The 23,210-nt window shown below is 42.8% G+C and overlaps 1 protein-coding gene across 1 annotated transcript; it reads left to right on the top strand.

The window, feature by feature from the left end:
• The first annotated feature begins 5,647 nt into the window (after window positions 1-5,647).
• On the top strand, window positions 5,648-22,650 carry sema4ab (sema domain, immunoglobulin domain (Ig), transmembrane domain (TM) and short cytoplasmic domain, (semaphorin) 4Ab). The gene is made up of 15 exons (XM_080046038.1): window positions 5,648-5,757; window positions 6,937-7,155; window positions 7,761-7,921; window positions 12,073-12,132; window positions 12,566-12,664; window positions 12,768-12,861; window positions 13,674-13,796; window positions 14,043-14,170; window positions 15,183-15,364; window positions 15,780-15,924; window positions 16,755-16,944; window positions 17,744-17,859; window positions 18,455-18,618; window positions 19,272-19,366; window positions 20,118-22,650. Exons 2-15 carry the CDS (start codon window positions 7,056-7,058, stop codon window positions 20,966-20,968), a joined length of 2,508 nt encoding a protein of 835 aa, XP_079902164.1. The 5' UTR covers window positions 5,648-5,757; window positions 6,937-7,055; the 3' UTR covers window positions 20,969-22,650.
• The last annotated feature ends 560 nt before the right edge of the window (window positions 22,651-23,210 follow it).

Here is a 23,210-nt window from a genome sequence, read left to right as displayed (position 1 = left end):
AAGTAAGCCCCTCCAGGCAGTCGATAGAAGGGTACTTTTTGCGCAGCTCCATTGGAAGGAACATTTGAGGGTGGCTTGGCCACTCCAATGTCTGGAGATACAAAACATTTCCTTTATAATCAGGAAATGCTGGCCCTGCACATCCTAGTTCAACGTTGATAAGCAGGTCACCTCTTGGGTCCAGTTCAGCAATGACTCTGCGATGGTCATGGGACCTCCACACTCTGTCAGTCCTGGTCATTATCTCTCCGTCAGGGCTCACAGACAGAAGGGAGGTGTGCAGGTGAAGCTTTGTTTCTACACTGAGAGACCTGAGAACCTGCAGCAGCCGCAACATAAAGTTTGGGTCTTTTCCAAGGTTACAACTAATGAGGCTGATGGTGCCAAGATGACCAAAGATTTGATCGGATTTCAACCTAGATACAAATCTGGCCAGTTCCTCTGGGCCATAACCAGAAAGCTGGACCGTTCCATTGGTACCCTTGCTGCCATGGCCAACTAGTATGACATCTTGATGTGAGGTAGAAAATAAATGGCTTCCCCTTAGGATAAGCAGCTCCCCCTTGTGGTAACTCATCAAAGTTGATCCTGTAGAATGCCTCTCAAACAGGTAGGTGGCTGACTCAATGACTGCAGGCTCCTCTTCCATAATAATTATAGTTTGTTGGCTGTAGTTAGTATCACCTTCCTTTTGCTCCCTATGTTGTAGGTTGAACATACTTTCTGTCTCAAATGGGTCATATTGGCTGAATCTATAGCTGTCTGAATGAGTCAAACAAACTGGGAAGGCCTCCTTCACGAGACAAGTACCTCCAAGACAAGCAGCCACTGTCTGATGTATGGAACCCTGTGTGTGAAAAGAAGGATTCCAGCTACTCATTTGTTTGGACTTTGTTTCTGCGTAAAGGCTTGCGTCCCCAGGATCAGCATGAAGTGGGTCAAACCATGGTGGAGTCTTCTGAAGATATGCCCTAGAAATAGATAAGTGATGGGTGAATAATGACTGAATATAGCAGTGCTTCACTTGAGTAAATATAAAGGACTTGTAATAACCTCTTTCTGATCAGCACACTGTTCAAGTTATATCGGTGTTTAAAGGTGGAGTCAGCGATTCTGGAGAGCCTAGGCTGTGTATTAACACTGGATTTGTTTTTGCCATGCACACAAAGTACAGACAGGTAAGATGGTAAGGAGATATTCACTGAATTTGACCAAAAGTGATTTTGCCAACAAACATTCTCCAGAATCGCTGACCCCACCTTTAATTGTAGATTTTCAATTGACATTTTTTTTTTACACTTTTTATGCTGTTCTTTGTTGGTATCAGACTAAGCTTCATTTGTTAACAACATGTGATCTCTGGTAAATGGCTGTAATATGTGGTTTTGCTTGAACGCCTTTGCTATATACTACTATATACCAATACTAATTGAACTCAAATATAACTTAGATAAAAAACATCAGTCGCCATCAGAGTTAAAGGGGTGCTATCTTTGAAAAGTCAAATGGCGCACACATTAGAGCCCTGTTCTTTGTATGTTGCCTAACCTTTCATATATTATATGATGTTAGTCAGTCCTGACACATTTAGATTGTCCCTAACTTACATCTGAGTGACTATTTACAATGCAATGCATTTTCCTGTTGTTGCTGCGACAAGAGGAGAGAGAGAGAGCTCATTGCTGATCACGTAAGCAATGATGAAAAAAGTCTGGTGTTTAATCACAGCCTAGGCTCTGTAAACTGGTATGTTAACAAAGGGAGTTAGAATGAGAGCATCAACACTTCTCCAACCAATCAGCTATAGGCAGCATCCATGACGTTAGTAACATCGATGCTATTGGACAGGTAGTTAGTGATACTGACGACTGCTGATGTGAAGGCAAGGTGATTCTGGGGCGGAGCCTCTGAAGGGAGGAGGGATTTGTTTTGGTGCTCAGTTCAAATATCAACCAGCTTCCTCTGGAATGCCTTACTACACCTGTAATAGTAAAATACTGACAGACTAAATTAAACCATTATTTACACCTTCTCCTAAGGTAGCTTGGTAGAAGGGCCATTGGGTTGTAATGATACTCTATATTACTAGTGAAGCATTTTGTTTTTATCTTGGAGAGACAACATACTGTAGTCTGGTGAATTAGAATGGTGAGTATTTATTCTTCAGACAGTTGTATCCAAGACCAGCAGAATATTTAGTGTATATGGGCTGTAAAAGCCCTGTGAGGACTGGGAATGAGTTGAGGATTGGTTGCACCTATTTATTTTGAATAAGCACCGGCCAGTGGAGAACCTCCAACACTCAACTGACCAATAGTATCCTATCATGTCAGGTTTATCACAAAAAAAGCAGCAGTATATCGCATCATGCGGTGCCTCACCTGTTTCTAAGATAAGAGCTGAATGGAGTCCATTGAACACTCCAATCTGTAATGACAAAAAAAATGCTCAGTCCACCTGTTGGCAGGCAGTTAGTGTAAAATGCTGCTCAAATGACAATGCATATTACTTCTGCCCAAATATGTGCCACCTTTGCACTATAGGTCAAAACATGTTTTTGTTAGGTTTTTATTTAGTGAATAATGGTAAAAGGAAATGGGTAAAGCAAATGTTTAAATAATGTGTGTGTTTGAGAGAAAGAGAACTAGATTAAAACAGGAGCATCTATGTGTACATCAAAGCATAAGGCTTCTTGTTAATGCCTTGCTAAAAAGAGTGTAGTGCTCTTACCAGCATCCATTCCTACTGCCAAAGACAGCTGAACGACAATAACCCAAAATCCACAGGGTCTCAACATGACTTTGAGGTTCTCTCCGCAGAGCAGCTGTGAAGTGGAGATGGCTGTGAACTCACCGGGCAGAGGAACTAACTGTAAGTCATATCTCCAGACACATTTGGTTAGATAGGAATGAAAATGACAAATTAACGTTTATGACTGCACAGCTCACCAGTTAAACATAAAAACGTGTTGGTCACTGACTGCTCCAGTGTTAGCTTTACTGGCCTGTTTAAAACATGAAGATTGCAAGCTTCTTCTTTATGTTTTGACTGTCAAATTATTATAATCCAAGTTTCTAATGAATATGTAGCTCGCCAAACCATATGTTTTCACGTGTTTGAAGTGCAGGTGTGTTAGAAAATGACACTGAATATGAAAAATGAGAGCCACCCCTGAATGCTCCACCTTGCAGAGTAGCATACACTAGAGTAAACTGTTTACAAGGTACATTTAACTAAAGCAATTCAATATACAGTATGCTGTGCAGTATAGAAATATGGACAGATACAAACCTGAAGTAACCATTTAATTCAATCAAGACATGGTTGAAAAGCTGAAACAAAAACTGAACATTAGAAGTGTCATAATGGTAGGGTTGGTTGCAGGGCTTTTTCATTGCATTCGAACGCGCTGTTAATTCATGAACCAGATAAGAATATGGAAAACATGGATTGATGACCTGAACTGTGGCTCAAAGGGGCTCTGGGGCTTTCTGACTGTTGTCTGTGCGTATGCAGTGAATGCCAGCTCAGAGTATTGTATCTTGGAGACCCTGAACGGAGTCCTGCATGGGGCTGCGGTATAGGGGACTCCATAGTTCTGTTGGGAGACTTCAACACACATGTGGGCAATGCTGAGCGCTCCTTTGTTATTGGACTTCTGTACTAGATATGGACTGTCTATAACTAACACCATTTTCCAAAATAAGAATGCTCATAAGTGTACAGTGTGGTACCAGTGCAGGCTATAGGCCGAAGGTTGATGATTTTTATATACACTGTATATCTATAGGCCTACTGCATGTACTGTATGTGGTAATCACGTACAGATCCAGCAGTGAGAAACTAGTCGAGTTGAATTGGTTTCCGAACACACACACACACACACACACACACACACACACACACACACACGTGCACGCACGCACACACACACACACACACACACACACACATGCACACACACACACACACACACACACACACACACACACATGCACACACACACACACACACACACACACACACACACACACACACACACACACACACACACACACACACACACACACACACACACACATGCTTGCAGTCTAAAAAAATGATTGGCCACTAACTAACCCTTTCTTTATTGTAACACCTGCTGCCTTTAGGAAGTGATTTGACTGCCATGCTACAGTCCCTGATCTAGAACACACAGCATGGCCCAGATGACACGCTCTCTGGCCAACATCAACCTGTGTGCCGGTGGCGTCATGTTTGACACTGGGGGGGGTGGGGGTGAAGGTATAGCCTGTTACCACATGGCTGTTTCCAGGTCACCGGTTAATCCTCTCCAATCTTCTTTGCTCCTCATTAGCCCTCACTAACCCACTCCTTTCCCTATAGCATGGGAGCCTGTATATGACTCAGGCTAATTTTACACGCCATAGTTTAAAAATCTAAATACGGTACTGGAATTACTGCTGAATTCTAATCTGTAAATGGTGTGTCAGATAGAGCGAAACCCTTTTGTTCGAACGGAGGAACTATATAGCATGTGGCTGGATTGAGGAATTAAGAGGAGGGGGCTTCAAGAAGAGACAAGAATGGACGGGTGGGGAAAAAATCCTCCAAGCAGGTAAAGTGGTTGTGCACGTCAGTATGGTTTGACCAATGGATCAGCAGTAGCTCTTCTTGTACGTGAAGGACTCCGAGCCCAAACATCAGAAGATTCTTCATCCAAATATCAAGACGGGAAAACAAAGGAGAACAACAAGCTACCCAACAGGTACACACACAGATGACAGTCTTGTTTGTGTCTTTGACTGTACTGTATCAAAAGTCCAGTGAAACAACTGCACTAACATTTGTTGATCACACACAGGGTTTCATATGCCTTACTGATGTATGCACAAAGAAAGCTGGAAGCTACCTTTACTACAGTATGCTTCTCAAATGAGTACTACTGTACTGCAATTTAGGGATCAAATCATCATTGAGATACGTTTATCAGTTCATAGATAGTAAGCAGGTGTTCAGCCAGGTGCTTGTCTAGTGTACTTTGCAAGAAATATCACAAGATCACGACGAGATATTCACTGATTTTTACTAAAAGTGATTTTGACAACAAGTCTTCTCCAGAATCGCTGACTGCACCTTTAATTATAGTTTTTTTTTTAAAGTAGACCATTGTGAATCGTATTCTTTTCAAAAGCAGATTAAAATATCATCATCATATTTATCATATATAATATGATATAGACCTAGACCTAACCTATGAAACGCTAATGGGATTGATCACTTGTTATGGGCTGAGTGAGACACTTCTTCTTCTTTGGCAGATGTTTGAGTAAATGGGCTGCCTGTCATATTTGATTTTACTGATAGGATAGGCCTAAAGTGAATTAAGATGAATACACCCAGAGGCTATAACTGTTTGTGCTCAGAGAAGGACAGGAGGACACCGCCCCTGCTGCTGTTAACATGAAGGCTGTCATGTGTGTGCATGTCCTGTAGGTGGTGGAGGCTGCTGGACAGTCACATGAGAGAGGAGGCTCCAGGAGTATAGGCTTTGTTGTTATAATAGTGTCCGGCTGTTGAAGCACGGTCACAGGGGGGGTTACTGACTGGCTGACCGGCCTCACTTCACCGGGTGCACACCACACAAGTTCGGCAGAAAAAAAAACTGGATTTCCTTTTTTAGATGGTTGGAACTGAAGAGCGTAGAGGAAACGACTGCACGACACACGGGCGAAGGGAAGCATTCACCACCGAGATGTAAGATCATTTGAAATGTCTAATTTTTCGACTTCAGTTGAATGCACTGTTCATTTGTCTCTGAGATTTGGCCAGAAATACGACGTCCTCCTGTTGCACACGCGAGAGAAAAATGGTTTCTCCGGAGAGTAGCCTACACAACATCAAACATCCCAGTTTATTGAGTGTTTAATTGACTACATATGTTTTGTAACATTGTTCGCTGCGGGGATTTGAGCCACAGACTGTTGCTCAACTTTGGATACCACGTGTTTTGTCAGCCTTCACGTAAGCAGCCTAATTTATACTACGTAGGCTACACGCCGAAGCCAAAATATCTGCCCTACAGGTGTGTATCCATACTTCTACACTGTAGCCTAGTGTGCTTCACAGTGGACTTATACACTGTGCCGCGACAAATGTATCAAGGCAAGACACAACCAGCTAAACAAAGGCAACCGAGCACACAAAAAATGTGACCGTTTGTTTGTCGCATGACGTTGCAGTGGGGGTGATGTTGTACCTGCGTTATTGAAGACATATGGGTGATTTGTGTTCACAATCTACAATTGGTGCCTTGGCTGCTGAAGACAAAGGCATTTGAGCCTCCCATTGTGCTGACTTAAAAGCATTTCATTAATTAATCAACAGGATCTGAAGTGAAATGCCAAGTGAAGGACATTAAAGGTGCACTATGTAACGTTGGGTGTGTCAGAGAAGCGGACATTTTTCTTAGCTTTGTTCTCATAACTGGATAAACAATCTTCCCTATCAGGAAAATTGCATCACTGGAAGACTGCTGAAGTTAGAAAGCTATTGTTTCACTGTTGTTGTTTAAAGACAGCAGCTGCTTGCCCCTTTTCTAGTCTAACGTTTTGTTCCAGCTGCCTCAAAATTATTCTGTTTTGCTTTGTGATGATAGACTTTTTTCAATACTAACAATGACACGTAGAGAACATATCTCTTGTAAACTTCACTGCAGGCTCTGCATATGTAAACCCATTCCCCTCCTCTGAAACTGTATTATGCATTTTTTTAAATACACCAAATCTAAATATAATCCCTCACTAAAACAGATCGGGTTAACCTTGTTCAGATGATTAGAGATGTGAGGGTATGTATGTAAACTATTGATTAAAAAGCCTTTATCTGTCTCTCTCTGTCTGTCTGTCTGTCTGTCTGTCTGTCTGTCTGTATCAGATCCAGTGATGGTCTGCTGTAGAGAGCAGAGTATGTGGCTTCCTGGACCATCTCCAACTCTCCCTCTCAGGCTTTGACCCCGTGTCGGTCCCATTCCCTCAGCCCTCCCTGCTGCTGTGATGAAGACCCACAGCCTCCTGTCTGTCACTGCAGTGGCCTTGCTGAGTGTCCTGAGCCCATGTATGACCACACTGACTCCAAGAGTGTCCTTCCCCATGGGTGAGTAGAAAGGAGCACGCTGCTTTTGTTATCTTTTTTGGTAAACCTTAAAGTATAGTTAAAGGTGGACTCAGCCATTCTGGATAATTGTTTGTTGACAAAAATGTGTGTGTGTGTGTGTGTGTGTGTGTGTGTGTGTGTGTGTGTGTGTGTGTGTGTGTGTGTGTGTGTGTGTGTGTGTGTGTGTGTGTGTGTGTGTGTGTGTGTGTGTGTGTGTGTGTGTGTGTGTGTGTGTGTGTGTGTGTGTGTGTGTGTGTGTGTGTGTGTGTGTGTGTGTGTGTGTGTGTGTGTGTGTGTGTGTGTGTGTGTGTGTGTGTGTGTGTGCATGGATGGGTGGAAGTCTTATTGCACACATAAGCACTGCACAACTGTTTCCCAACTCTGGAAACAAGTATCTACTAACTGTGTTTATTTGTAGGTGTGTTTTACGTTGACTTATTGAATATACCATCGCATATGAACAAAAACAACTTCTGTGTCATAATATGAATGACATTTTTCAGGGCTGCAGATTGCTGCCATCTTAGATCTAGAGGTTTTAAATTGTCTGTGGTTATTTGGAGGACATGTCTAACCCTCAGGTGTTGTCTGCTGTGTGTTAACAGGTAGTCCTGGGAGACGCGTCACACGTTTCAGTAGCCATGATGTCAGCAACAGCACCACACTGCTGTTAAGTGAGGATGGAGACATGTTGTATGTAGGAGCCAGGGATGCTGTGTTAGCTCTGGACGTTAGCAACCGGGATGCTATCACACTGAGGAGTAAGGTGGGGGAGCAACAACTCAACCTATTGGCAGAGGCCCTCAATTGAGAGTCATGTCATCCCTACCTAGTACTTAATCACTGTTCTTGGATTTAGAATGTATGTTACTCAAAAACTAACTTGGAAAAGGAAATTGCTAAAAAATAATATTATATTTGTGATGGAAGTTATGTTAAGGTTGGAGGTCAACTCAGGTGGAAGAATATTTCAGGAGACTTGGATGAATTATGAATCAATATTTATTACAGACTTGGCCAAGGAGAACCGGACTGCAACTCTCGTGACTTGCACTTCAATTCTGACAAAGAGCTGTGTTTTAACCTCGCGCTATCTCTACCACCTCCCCGGCTCGGGCACCAAGCGTACCAATGTTTTGGTTCAGAGCTGAACACAGTGAACCATAACATTCTGGAGTCTTAGGAGATGAGACTTTATCTATACAACTGACCTAAGTGTCTCCTAACAGGCTCCAAGGCTGACCTAGAGTCTGAGAGACAGACACACAAGATAGGCATATATGAACTATTAATCTTTACCATTAATATTACAACTAAAGACCCAAAATTCCCTCACAATATTATTATATAGAAAAGGAGAACAAAATGAAAGGAATACGCAGCACATATGAAATGGATGCAGGGGAAAGGTTGAGGTAAATGATCAACACAACACATGTCTATCAGAACCCAGGTATGGTGCTGCATCAGGATTCTGACAACCTCTTTCTTTATACTCTCAGGCTACATTTACACCACAATGGTCACAAGTTTTTCCTTAATGTTTTTAAAAACTTCCTTTTTGTATGCACTCCACATTAGGGTTGCTGAAAATTCCCGGAATTGACCCTTTTCAATTCCCGGGAAAAAAGAGCCTCCTCCCGGGAGATCCCGGGAATTCCCGTTAAACCGGAAGTGCCTTTTTAATACTTTATTTTGTACCCACGTACTCGGCCGAGTGGTTTGTTGGGCACGTTATAGTCTTATAAGCCCAGGGCAGACTGGATGCTAGCTCTAGAATGAACTAAGGGCATTAAAAGTTAAGTCATCTAAAGGCGTTTTCAGACGGGAGGAGACATTCTGTCTGTGCACTCGACCGGTGGAGATAGGAGGCTCCGCGAGGAAACGCTGTGCGGTAACCATGGAAACAACTTTTGTTTACAACCCTGTGTCGCTGCTGTTAAATATTTACTCATATTGTTAACATTTGTTTAGTTAATAAGTGGATTAGTTATTCAGTTTGGGTTGGTTTAAATGTCTACTTTGTGGATTAGGTCTAGGTTTCACTTTAGTGTTTTTGGTGGAAGGAACGGGGCGAACAGCGATGCTCCAGCTGTTTCATCTCATTAGATTCATGTCGCTACAAGAGAAAGCAGCAAAAGAAACAGGCTGCTTTATGTTCATCATACAATCTTGACTTGAATACAGAAGAATGGTGAATATCACCATCTCATTGAGGAGAGAAAAGTAAAACACTGTTCAGCTGTGCCAGGCTGCAGGCGCGCGTGTGTGTGTGTGTGTGTGTGTGTGTGAGAGAGAGAGAGAGAGGAGCACAGACTTGACAGTTTAGCTGTGCGGCCGCTTGTCGCTCCGTCTGTAGAACTGCGGACTCTCTCTCTCTCTCCACTCGCATGTCAATAGCTGCGTTACAGACGTAACAACAGTTTAGTGCGGCCGCTTGTCGCCATGTCTGTAGAACGGTAGTGCGTCTCTCTCCACTCGCATGTCATTGAAAATGTATTACCAGACACGTCAAAAGCCTCCCTTATGAAAAGGCCATGATGGCGAGAGTATATTTGATTAGTAAAGGCCACTATTAATGAATTAAAAGAATAATAAAAAAAAAAAAAAACGGGAGGACGGGTCCCGTGGCCAATTTCCGGTACTCCCGGACTGACTCATTTCGCGGGAATCCCGAAATCCCGGGACCCGTCCAGCAACCCTACTCCACATGCATACAGATCTGCGAAAGAGACCTAAATGGCTGTAGTACGCATGGCATGCCAAGTGGTCGGCAGTCACAAAGAAGAGAAATAAACAGCAGTATTTTTAAATATGTTTTTTATACAACTGTAGTCAAAGCTGGAGGTGTGTGTTGTCTGGACGGCTGCCTGAAAGGAATCTATTTATACATGTTTCTTCATTCATTCATTCATTTAAACTGATGAAGGCTATAGGCCTACACCCAGGGCCGCCGCTCCCTATACGCAGGGTACACAGAGTGCGTAGGGCACCAAGTTCCTGGGGGGGGCCCCAACATTTTTTTTTTAATAATTATAATTTTTTATTTATTTGTTTTATGAAAAAGGAAAAATTTATGATCCGGGGGCCCCCCAACATTGAGGTTTTTTAAAAAACTTCATGATGATCATTACATTACAAAAAATATATAAATTGGTTATGAACAGGCCCATTGTTGTTTTGTCTTAATTGTGCAACCTATCCAGGGGTGGATTACTGCACAGGCACACCAGGCCCAGGGGCCCAAGGGTTCAGGGGGGCCCTTAGCCAGAGATACTGATAGTAACTTTTCATGTTGCATAGTCAAAGAGCTCTGTCACTGATGTCAATAACAGGGTCCAAAAAGGAATAGCCTAAATATAAGTATACTCATCAGAATGTAACAAGATAGAAATCATCATGGGCCCGTCAACTAGTAGGGGAGAAATACAAAGGCAAGTTAAAAACAACAGCATTAGTAGCTCTGTCTAAGGGGCTCCATGAGGGGCCTTGAAGGCCCCCTCACACATACACAAATAAGCTTTCTATGTGTGAATTCTAAATTGTTCATAAAAAGTAGCTATCCACCCTTTATCTGTTGAAATGGGCCCCTCCATCATAGAACATGGATCTGCAGACCAATCTAGTGTACTGTTTTTACAGTTGCAGAGTAAGGAGTGCTGCCTGTTTAATAAAAATCTGAAAAATAATGTTCCTTCTGCATCTCAGGAGTTGATATAGCCTCTAAAATTTCCTCTCAAAGTGCACCAGATTGATGCATTTTACTTTAAAAAGGTAAAAAGAAATCCGGGGGGCATGCCCCCGAACCACCAACAGGGTCCCTCCAACAATATCCCAAAATCCTATGGGAAACACTGACTTCCTTAATATGTTTTTGCCATTAATTGTATGTATCTGTATGGAAATATCAGTGTACCTGACTGGATATTTACGAGTGGGGGGGCCCTTTAAGAGTGTGTGCCCAGGGGCGCATTATCTCATAATCCGTCTATGAATTTATCACTCAATTCCTTTGCAAAGGCAGTTAGTAGGATACGAGGCAACTTTTTTCACAAGTTAAGCTGTAAATGCTGTTTGCAAAAACTCATCACTACAGCAAATGTGCCAAAAAGTAGTTGCAGAGATCTTGCAAGGGCAAAAAATTTCCGCCTGCGCCCTACGGGTGTGAGCATCTTGACAATTTAAGCTTAGGGCACCCAAAAGCTTAGCAGCGGCCCTGCCTACACCCAATAGAAACGCAGACGTCTGACGCAGGGCCATCTACAAACCAATCAATGTCCAATATAGAAAGACGCAGCCCATGTAGGTGCTGCACACAGGACGTGGGTATGTCATGGAAAGTTCTTTAGTGCGCTGGCAAAACTGCAATGTGAAACCGCGGCTATCACTGTCTGGCATACACCCTGCCTACCAAGGGTACTGTCTGCTGTGGAAACACAAGCTAGATCTAGGGTCACCGTGCCCTGCTGAATTGTGCCACTCAGTGGAAACGAGGCATACAATATGTAGTATGTTACGCTCAATTTGGTAACCCAACTTTCTACTGTGGAACCGCAAATAACTGTGTGCCGTACTGTACCAAACCAAACTCTACCGCTCAGTGGAGACGATGCTATATTGTCCACTTATTCCCTGATATACAGCATACTGCAGTGGAGTACTTGATGGTCAATTGGTTCCCACTGTGCCTTCTCCAGCTCTTCAGGCTGATCTGTTATTGTCCAATCAGGCAAAGTTAAATTGACCTGATTCAGTCCAGCTTCAGTTCAGCAGACTTAATGAGGTTCACTGTCTATATAAAATAAAATATTTTTCAAAACAAGAAATTTGGAAGAATTTTACTGATAAAGTTGCTAAAATCCTTCAAAAATAGACGAACCAAATGAATAATTTGACTCTCTGCTCTTCTTCTTTCAGCTGGACTGGAGCCCCTCGGAGGGGGACCTCGAACAATGTTCCATGAAAGGCAAGAAAATGGCAAGTGGATCATACTGCAAACTCTGACATTCAAAATGTTTCCTCTTGACTCAGGATACCAACCAAAGAGCAGGAGAAACACTATAAAGCTCAAGTCATTTTAATTCCAATTCCAATGTTTAATAAGCAGAGTGTGAAGCAGAGCATCTCACAAGCGTTAACTTATGTGACTTCTGTGGTTGAAGCATACTATGGCATATGTTGGGGGCATTCACATACTTATATTTCATTTTGGACTGGACCAGCAGCTTTATATACTTATTATTGAATGTATCACTTTAGCAGATAAAAGTATGAAAACAAGGTGTGGCTGACACACAACCTGTTGCATATCTCTCATCTGTAAATATTAAGTTTTGAATCCACACATACTTGCTGTACTTTTTGCTTGACTGACACTTCTTTCCTTTTGTGTGTGTTTTTTGTTTTGTAGGCTGACTGTCCCAATTTCATCCGTGTCCTGCAGTTCTTGAACACAACCCACATCTACGCCTGTGGAACCTTTGCCTTCAGTCCACGCTGCACCTACATCGTATGATTTTGATTTTGATTTGATTTCTCATAAATCTCCAAATGATCTTCATTTAGTTCATATATCAGCCGTTTGACTTTTACATCTCTTTCTTTCTGTCCAGGACTCGGAGACGTTAACGATGAGTCTCAAGCCTGATGAAGGGAGAGGTCGCTGCCCCTATGACCCCTACCAACGCAACACAGCTATCATAGTGGGTAAGGCAATTATACTACTTATCAGTTACAAAATTGTGGACCTGTTAACAACTTAATACTTTCCTTATTCAAGGATAAAGAGAAATACCCATGTACTCTTATAACGTATAAAAGTAGTTAATAGTGCTTAATAGTGGTTAGAGTAATAGTTAGAGCTAAGCTATACTAAACAAAAAGTGTTAATACTGAGATGGGGTGCAAACCTTCACTCAGCAGGGAACTCTTCATGCTTTTGGTGAGAAACACGGATGGTCTGATTCACTTACATGAAGGCCCAAAACACATACTTCGCCTTTATTTCAATTTATCATGACAATCTCTATGTAATTGTTGCCTAATTTAATAAGGAAGCCGCTACATACACAGTCAAAGCCTGGATTGTCCAAACAGGAACATTCTCTAAGCTCAGAACATGCAGTGCACTGATGGGATGTGTTCAATATCCCCAAGCTAGCAACATAAATGATCATGTCAGTTTCCAAAGAAAACAAATCCTTTTTCCCACAGTTTATCACCATCTAAAAATGATACTGTAACCTAACCCGTATGCCTAAAACCGTCATAACTCATCTTAACCAACAAATTCCAGTTATGCAGATACATTAAAGTCCTTAGGAAATGGTGTCATACAGACATGCCCTGTCTATGAAATGGGTCGGGATAAACCCTGTCATGGAACCATTTTTTTTTTTTTTTTTTTTAAAGCAGCACGTCTACTATTTAGTTTTTTTTTGTGCATTTCAAAGGGAATTGGCTTATTACATATGAACTACTTCCCTGCTGTATTGTTTGAACTATTGTTGTGATTTCAGATGGAGAGCTTTATACAGGGACTGTGGCAGACTACAGGGGGAACCGGCCCGTCATCTCCCGGCACCTCAGTGAGGGCCAGCGAGTTGACCTCAAGCTGGATGATACTTTAGGATGGCTGGAGGGTGAGTCTATTGTTTCTATATCTATCCTCATAGCAGTTAGTGAATAGCATTTGTATTCATGATTAAACATTTTTGGAGTGTGCAATAAGGATTTTTGTGCGCAAAACTCAATAATCATGATAAGTCCATGTGCATTGAGCCAACTGGAATCCACAGCGTGTGCAACGCTTGTTCAAAGAAGTATACAGTAATGTATTTATAGAATACATCAGACACGCTTGCACTAACTCTATCTGTTTTCTATAGATCCAACCTTCGTCGGCTCCAGTTTCATTCCCGATGAGGAGAAAGTCTACTTCTTCTTCAGTGAAGTGGGCAGAGAGTATGACTTCATCGACAAGTTTATCGTCTCTCGTGTTGCTCAGATCTGCATGGTAAGGCTGAAGACAAGGGGCCTCAAGCAAGAAGCACGCATACAGATGGAGATGTTCTAAGTACAGTGAACTTGTAGTAGTAGTAAAATTGCTGCATTGACCAATTTTCTCTTAGGTCTCGACAAAATGTACAAGTGGTCCAGACCAGTTGTACAATTCATGTACAAATTTGTATTTCTCCACAGTGGTTTAGGAGCTATGTGAACCTATAATACATATTGGACCTTAAAGAGCACCTATTATGATTTTTCAACTTTTATGACCTATGGATTAGGAACGCCGGTCGCGATTCACTTGTTCAAATTTCCGGGATTTATCTACGTAGATCAATCCGGATTTTCCATGTATGGTAATGCTGCAACGTGCTCAGGCACGCTCCTGCCATGCCCCCACCTGCCTGCTTAAATCTGCCCGCGCGCTGCTGAAAGTCTTCCAGAGGTAACCAATTACAACGGAGTGGGGTTGGCAGGAGGGGGGCGAGGGGGCGGAGAAGGACGAAGCCGAGTGTTGACATAGAATGCTGAGAGCGCCCATATGAGAGGAAGAGTTTCCCGAAAATCTACATAGTTTTTTGTGCTGTGATTCATGTCAGGCTGCTCTATATGAGTCATTAATGAGAAATTAAGACCAGAAAAGTAGTATAATAGGAGATCTTTAAGTCAATTTAGTCAATTGTACACAGGGCACTTTGAAATTTGTCTTTTCACATATCCCCTCTCAAGTTTTCACTTCGGAAGGGGTCGGAGCGCAGGGTCAGCCTTAGTACAGCGCCCCTAGAGCAGTTCAAGGTTAAGTGTCTTGCTCAAGGACACAATGGTAGAGATGGTGGGCACCGTAGATGTAATAGCAGACACCAGTAGTTTTACTACTAACACCCTCCTGTCCGGTGCTGGGGATCCAACCTGAGACCTCATGGTTACTGGTCAGCCCCGCTTTCCTCTTGGCCATCCTAGTATGTTCTCCAGTGCTGTGTTGTTCTTTAATGTCTCCTCTCTCCCTGTCATGTTATCAGAGTGATGTGGGGGGCCAGCGGACCCTGCAGCGCCGCTGGACCACCTTTGCCAAAGCCCAGCTGCTGTGCCAGGCTGACGGAGAGCTGCCATACAACGTGATCCAGGACATAGACATCCTCCCCCCAGCAGAGGGAGCGCCCGCAGACGACACACTCTTTTATGGCATCTTCACTTCCCAATGGTGAGTAGGGGAGAACGGGGTTGGTAGTCACACTTTTTACTCTAGTGTGAATTGCTCATCACCAAAACATCTTTCAATAGTCATTCCTACATTAAATTGAAGCTTAAGGTGTGAGTTTGAAATGTGTATCCCTCTCATTTTCCAACTTATTGTAATAAAGAAGAAATTAATCATCAAAGACACCCTGACACATTGTGAGAACTAACCCCATCAAGGGGTCAGTTGTCACACACTATGGGGTTGTTTGTCACAATGTTATCTTAATGGGAAAAATCTTAAAAAGAAGGCAAGAAAGCAGAACTAAGTTTGAAAGATGAATTGCAGGAGGATCTAAGAAATAAGTGGTGTGTGTGTGTGTGTGTGCTGTAGCTTTGACCCACAGTGTGTCTTAACAGTTGGGTTTCCATTAACCCAGGTCTGTCAACGCTGGCCGCTCGGCTGTGTGTTCTTTCCGGCTGACTGACATCAAATCAGTTTTCTCCGGTAACTACAAAGTCCTGAACCGGGACACGTTACAGTGGAGCACACGGGTTCAGGAGAAGGCCGCCAACCCAGGAGAGGTAAGACCTGACTTTTTAATGGATAGGAGAAAAAGAGAGAGAGAGAGAGAGAGAGAGAGAGAGAGAGAGAGAGAGAGAGAGAGAGAGAGAGAGAGAGAGAGAGAGAGAGAGAGAGAGAGAGAGAGAGAGGGGGATTGGGGACAAGGCTAGTTTGTTTTTCCTGGAAAATAAAGTAAAAACCTTCGCAGTTAAGACAAATGAAATAAGTTCCAAATCTCATACTCTTTCTTTTTTCTTTTCTACATACAGTACATCTAGTTAGCATGCAGTAGGCATACAACTGTGACATACTTTTACTTATATTATTTCATCATAACATTGCGCCTCGATCTTTGTCTCTTGCTTTTATACGGTCGTATCCCCGGATGTTTTCATACGGAGGCTCCGTCGATGTGACGTCACTTCCGGTGTGCACTGGATTGTGGGTCAGAATCGCCTCAAAAAGTATGCCGATTCCAACACTAAAAATCTCCACCGGATGTAGTGGGGCATCCGGGTGTTTTTAAGCATACTAAATCTGACCAGAAGAATAGAGACACCCTAAATGTATTTTTCTACCATACTAAATAGCAGAACGTATTGGTATTGGAACGCATGGATAGGGGCAGATATAATGGCTTACTAACCACTACACCATGAGCACCCCCAAATTATTACTATAAAAATGTGAAAAAAATATCAAAGTTGCATTGACTTAAAAAATATGTCATCAATGTTGTATAGTTCTTATATTTAAGTTTGAATGCAATAAAATGATGAATATATTGTTCTGTTCAGTTTGTATTACTGTCAAACTGTGTGATTGTGTGTGTGTGTGTGTGTGTGTTTAGTGTGGCCTACACAACGCGTCGGACAACGCCCTACGCTTTGTCAAAGAGAACTTCCTGGCAGACGACAGTGTGCGTGCGTTGGGCAGGAGTCTGACCATGGTGTCTACTGAGCACCACTACAGCCACGTGACAGTGCAGAGGGTCAGGGCTCAAAACAACAGAGACTACACACTGCTCTATCTGCTCACAGGTAAGGGCACAGGGGCACATGCAGGTTCACACATGGTATGTCACACAAGGTTATTGAAATGTGTCTTTCTGCTAACCCCTTCCAACATCTCTTAATACACCACACACAAGCAATTCTCCAGAGTGGGTCCTCCTAGTGCAGGGGTCAGCCATAGTACAGCGCCCCTGGAGCAGTTTGGGGGTTAAGTGCCTTGCTCAAGGACACAATAGTAGAAATGGCTGGGCACGGGGCGCTCCGGTGGCGTAGTGGATAGAGCGCGTACCATTCTTGGCTCATTGCAGTGGTCGTGGGTTCAAATCCCACCCGTGGACCTTTACTGCAGGTCATCCCCCCCTCTCTCTCTGTCTCCCCATTTCAAATCTGTACTATCAAATAAAGCTTCAAAAGGCCCAAAAATAATTAAAAAATAAATAAAAATTGTGGGCACCGTAGATTTAATACCAGCCATCAGCCGCACAAAAAGTACCAGAAGTTTTGACCCTGAACATGGCAGACCCATGGCCCAGTGACATCTTTGGATTTAAGAGGAATTTCAGACACTCTGGGAGAAAATAGATCCCTTGTTATACTGTTACTGCACGTAGGGAAGAGCAGGAGCGGTTTGAAAAAGTCCACCAAAGATTTTCAGATGTATAGCTCTGAGACTCTGCTATGTGGAAGGTAAGCAGAGTCTCTGAAGATGCTGTTGGGTGTTTCATCTGACAGACAGTAATCCACCATACAACCAAAGCTAATGTTTCTGTCCTCTCTAAATGGCTTGTATGTATAACTGTGCTGTGTGTGTGTGTTTTTGTTTCAGAGTCTGGATACCTCCATAAAGCCGTGCTGCTGCAGAGTGGGCCCCACATCATAGAGGAGGTCAAGGTGTTTGAGCAGGCCCAGTCCATCAAGAGCCTGAAGCTCTCCATACCCAAGGTACACAGTGGACAGGGACATTTACTGGTTCAGACTTGACATCTTCAACATACCAATGAAAAACATGATGATTGGTCATCAACACCAACAGTTACAATTATTAACACAGATTTTACTTTATAATGATAGAAATAATGAACAGCTTTTTCCTAGTGTGTCCCCTATATCCTTGAAATGATGTATGTTGTGCCCTGGGCTAAATGCAAGGGTCTATTAGCTTTATAGGGTTGTCCAATCCATTTTTTACCGCTGGGGAAAGGATGCCCAGTAAGGATTTCATATGGATAGAGGCTTCAATCTAACTGGACAAATGGCCTACTATTATATAGTGACAAGCTTTGTGTCACTGTCTTCTTAAGGCCATATGCATGCTGCTTACAGTCAGCACCTCAACATCTGTGGCAACAAGATAACCACTACACCACAAGCGCCCCCTACTTGGTATATCTCCTTAACTTGACATTTACTGAAAGCCAAGGGACTCGTCAAACTCATTTTCTTTCTTATTTTAGGCCACATTATGTAAAATCATCCAAGAGGTTTTTTTATGTAATTATTTCAACTGTTCTGATCTGACTGTATCCCCGCTCTACAGGGTTTGATCTATGTGGGCTCATCGGAGGGCGTGGTGAGAGTACCAACGGCCAACTGTTCTTTCTACTGGACGTGTCCCCAGTGTGTGCTGGCTCGAGACCCGCTGTGTGGCTGGGACCCTGGCAGCAGGGCCTGTGTGCATGCCTCCAATACCCACATCAGTCTGTGAGTTCCACAAGGTGTTGCCAATTGAAAAATTCCTCATGTTGTGTAGAAAACAATTTTAGGTGCCTAACAACTATAAAGGAAAAACATGTTGTTGATTTGAATGGAAATGACAGTCTACTTATTATGCATTGGGTCCTCAGGAGCTTGTGGGGCAAGCATTTTTATGGCAAGTGGCTATTTACATTTTGTCCACATTATTATTTAAACAATGATAGATAGGCCCGAATTTTTATTTGGTGTTTTTTTTCAGGTATTCCACAATAAATATATATATATATATATATATATATATATATATATATATATATATATATACCTACAGTATGCCTTGCCATAACAATATTAATATTCTTAATGTTAGCAGCCATAACTCTTGTTAATATTCTTAATGTTAGCAGCCATAACTCTTGTTAATGATTGTGTCTGTTTGCAGATTAGAAATGATTCAGATTATTATTATTCTGAGCCCTGAGATGAACCAAACCTCCTCACTGAACCCTTGTCTATATCTCCTGTGCTGATTTCCAGCTAGATTAAAAAACAAAGACAACAACAATGCCAAATAACTATAGAAAAGCAAGTATCCGCTGTCCCTTTTTGAAGGTGACAGTGAGCAGCCTCGTGTGTTGACTGTAGTTTTCCCTTCTCAGAGGCCAGGACGTAGACAGAGGGAATGTTGAGAAGGCGTGCAACAGTGTTTCATTTACACACAGAGGTGGATATGGACCAAACAAACTGTCTGGGGGTAAGTGTCACTTCTAGCAGCTGCTGTGCTTTGCTTATAAGCTGGTTACACACCCTTAAGGCGATACACTGCAGGTGAACAGGGTAACATTTTTGAACTTTGCCAGTTAATTACTTACATCAAATAAATAAGAGTGCAAATTTGGCCATTTCTAACTAAGTATACATCAAGTTGCATCTCTTTAAAAGCTTTATTTCCTTTTTATAACATTAGGAGTCCAAAGTTTTTATAGAACATATCTTCTTGTTCAGTGTATAGAAGAAAACTAATATTATGAAAATTGGCCATTAAAGATGGTTGTCTAGGATAAATATATAGATTAGGGCTGTCAAATTAACGCGTTAATTTCGATTAATTAATCACAGAAAAAATATTAACGCAGATTAATCGCACTTCTATAATGCCCTTTGACCCGGTGCAAAAGTGGTGCGTAGCTGCACCTGAAGCAGACACAGCCCGCGCGGGTGAAAGGGAGAAAAGTAAAGAGAGAAGCAGGGGGCCGAGGGCTCTATAGACGGTTTAATAAGCATGAAGGTAGGAAGACATCTTACTTTATTCTCCGCAGCCAGTGTCTGTGCATTATTGATTTAGTGGGTGCAACAATGTAGGCTAGGTTCAAAACAGTATCTCTCAATCTTTCTCCCCGTGTCTCAATTTTGTTTGCTAGCTGTCTCGTCGTCCGCGTAAACGTGTGTGTGTGTGTGTGTGCGTGTGCGTGCGTGTGTGTGTGTCTCTCAATATTTTTTTGCAGGTGAGCCGGTGTCTGTGTCTCTGAATGAGGTGGTTCGGCTCCAGTGTCCCCCCGCGTCGCGCCTGTCCCGTCAGCAGTGGGAGCGTCCCAACAGCCGGCTGTCTCCAGACCTGTACCTGCTGCTAGAGGACGGGGGCCTCAGCTTCGTGGCCACGCCCACCACCCTGGGCCTCTACCTCTGCCTCAGCACGGAGAACGGCTACCAGCAGACCATGGCCGTCTACCACGTCAAGCAGAAGAGCAGCCCACTGTCACACACTCCACTGGGCTACCCGTGGCCTCAGACACCCCCTCCCCCCGTACCCACCACCACCACCACCCGGGCTGGACCGGAGCTCCACGTCTCGCTGTGGCCTAAAAGATCTGAAACAAGCCCGGGAAAGACTGCACCGACACTGTCCAGCAGGTACCCCCAGCCCACCACCAGATATGTGGGGAGGAACTTGACCCTTTTGACCAAGGAGTGGGCCAATGAGAAAGAGGGCTCGGGCCCGCTGCGGGACGGGGAGCCCCTGCTGTCGGCTGCCCGGGCCCCCTGCTACCTCAAGGAGCTGGTGATCGTGTCTGTGCTGCTGGTGCTGTGCCTCAGTCTGCTGGTCACCACGCTGCTGTACCTGGTCAAACAGCGCTGCCCCAGCCGCACGGCCCCACACGCGGGCACGCCCTCCAGCAGGGAGGGGGACAGGAGGGGGAGTCCCATGGAGCAAGAGGCCCTCAGGGGGAACCAGGCTCAGAGCAAGCACGCAAACGGACAAGCCCTGCACAACAGCACCGGACAGGCCAGTGGGTTAGTGAGTAGTAATGGGGCACTGGCAGGCTCTAATAGGCATTTACCCAACACCCCTATCTGAACAGTCACCAGACATTTCAAATCATAGGTGTGTGTGTCACCATGGTAACTGTCACTCCAGTGGGAGGTACTTCAAGGTACTGTGGACTTCCTGTTTGGTAAGATTTTGGACCTTAATGGGATGAAAGCAAAATGTAACTGTGGTACATAAATGAAGACTGCTTTGTTGTTGCAGATGCTTTTAAATGTACTCCATGTTCTACTATAGTCTATGTGTGTATTCACTTAAACACACATGAACGATTATGACAGAAAGGTACAAGCTGATCCTGTGTACAGCACAGCTTCTTTAAAGATGTTTTATAGAATAGCCAGTGTTTGACACACAGCCACTTATGGACACAGTAATGACACTTTTGGTAGAATAATTACATTTTCATCCAAAGGTGATCCGTCGCGCACATAACAGAAATGTTTTTATTTTATGTTTTTTTATTTCCTCTCTGTTTTCAAAAAGAGAATGGATATCCAACAAAAATCCTCTGAAGCGGAAAGGTTTTCCGAAGACCATTCCTGTAAGACAGATAAGTTAAAGGGATAGTTCAGCATTTTTGATGTGGGGCGGTTTGAGGTACTTTTGCACCCTTTTATCCTTTTACAAGCCCCTTTTACACAGCCAGTGAAAGCCGGGAATATGCTGGAATTTCGGCCCTCCGCCCTGCTGTATCTCTGTGTAAAAGGGGCTACAGAGATGGTTCAACGTAATCATTTAAAAAAGTTTTTGGACAGACGTCACTGGAACAGAATGTTCCATTGCACACTAAATTTAGGAGGATTTATATAAATGGCGAAAAACCATTTTTCTTCTGTCCCCCTCTGCAACAGTACAAGACTGACTTCTGCTACATGTTATCCACCCAAAACCCCTTATATTGGCCGCACTAATCACCATCTCCATAGGGTAACTGACAAAAATACTGAACTATCCCTTTAAGTCAAGTATGTGGCCGGGGTGGAGGTCAGGATGTGAACGTGCCTTGGTCTATTGGATGAGGTGATGCTTTAGGGGAGCTGTTGATTCACCCTCACTCATCTCTGTAGCTCCATACACACCGGGCCATTTGGACATCAACATTAATAAGCATGAAGCCATACATGTGGTCACATGCACCGTAATGAACAGGTCTGCTTTCTCCAGATCTGTTAGCCATGTATACATGGAACTGGGTGTGTCATCTGTTTTGTTTTGTGCTATACAAGTATTTGCAGGAACAACATGTTGAGATGTATTCTAATCTTAATGGTGATTACATTCAAAGTTCCACTAAAATGGTAACTTGCACCAATGAGCCTCTAGAATGCTTAAGGAGTGTGTTTCCACCAATGACCTGTTGACTATTTGTATAATCCAGGCAAGGATCTGTGATTTTACTGTAGAGTCCCTCCTCTCACTGTGCTACAGTCTGATAACGTGATTCATGGTTGCATTGATATTCCAGTGCTTACAGTGCATTTTAATGTGGTTTCCAATTGAATGTGATTACTTTGAATAAGCTGCTGTTTTTGTATGGGGACACAAATTTTAATCTTTTTTTTTTCAATATATCTGTTAAAGTATTTGCTGATACTGTTGAATAATGTGCGGTCCAGAAGCTTTGAGGTGAACTCACTCATCAGATGTTGGTTAATACCAGTATCTATCTACAACCACTGCTGCTCTATTTGTACTTCATGCTGCCCTTATGTGCACATACAGTTTAGGGCTGTTTGCCTAAGGTACAAGTCATTCCTGAATAAATTGGGTACGTTGTTTAAAAATCATTCATTTTGCATTTAATCTGAGCATGTTCTCATTCGACAATACATGAAAACGTGTGTGTGTGTGTGTTAGAAATGGAAAACTACAGCACTGATTTAACAGGGTTAAAAAAAAACTATTTTAACTTTTAACTAACTTATTAAGGTTCAAATATGTATGTCCTGCCAATTTCTGTGGCTTTTATGTCAAACATATCCTTTTCAGTGTTCTATTTCTGCAGTGAAGGATTAAAGAGAAAAAAAACATTTATTCAAATCGTCCTCAAAGGTTTCGCCGCGTAGAAATACAGGAAAGTGGAAACGGTTACAGTCACATTCGTAAAAAAAAATAAAACATTCAGATATAAAACTTTAAACATTCAACTGCTTTAAAAAAAAAAAAATGAAATCCAAATTTAACAGCAGTTTCCTTTAACTGAAGATTTGAGTTGGAATAAAAAAAAAAAAAAGCTATTCAGTTTGAGCTGCTTGTCACATAGTTTTTT

The sequence above is a fragment of the Ammodytes marinus genome (genome assembly GCF_949987685.1).
Source record: "Ammodytes marinus genome assembly, chromosome: 17".
Lineage (NCBI taxonomy): Eukaryota > Metazoa > Chordata > Actinopteri > Uranoscopiformes > Ammodytidae > Ammodytes > Ammodytes marinus.
This window is presented reverse-complemented; position numbering and strand designations above follow the sequence as displayed.

What these genes read in the sequence shown, in the direction of transcription:
- sema4ab (XM_080046038.1), top strand. Translation starts at nt 7,056, where the DNA reads ATGAAGACCCACAGCCTCCTGTCTGTCACTGCAGTGGCCTTGCTGAGT. An exon ending in AGGCCGCCAACCCAGGAGAG is followed by an intron (nt 15,925 to 16,754) that starts GTAAGACCTGAC and finishes GTGTGTGTTTAG; the next exon opens with TGTGGCCTACACAACGCGTC. An exon ending in ACCAAACAAACTGTCTGGGG is followed by an intron (nt 19,367 to 20,117) that starts GTAAGTGTCACT and finishes ATTTTTTTGCAG; the next exon opens with GTGAGCCGGTGTCTGTGTCT.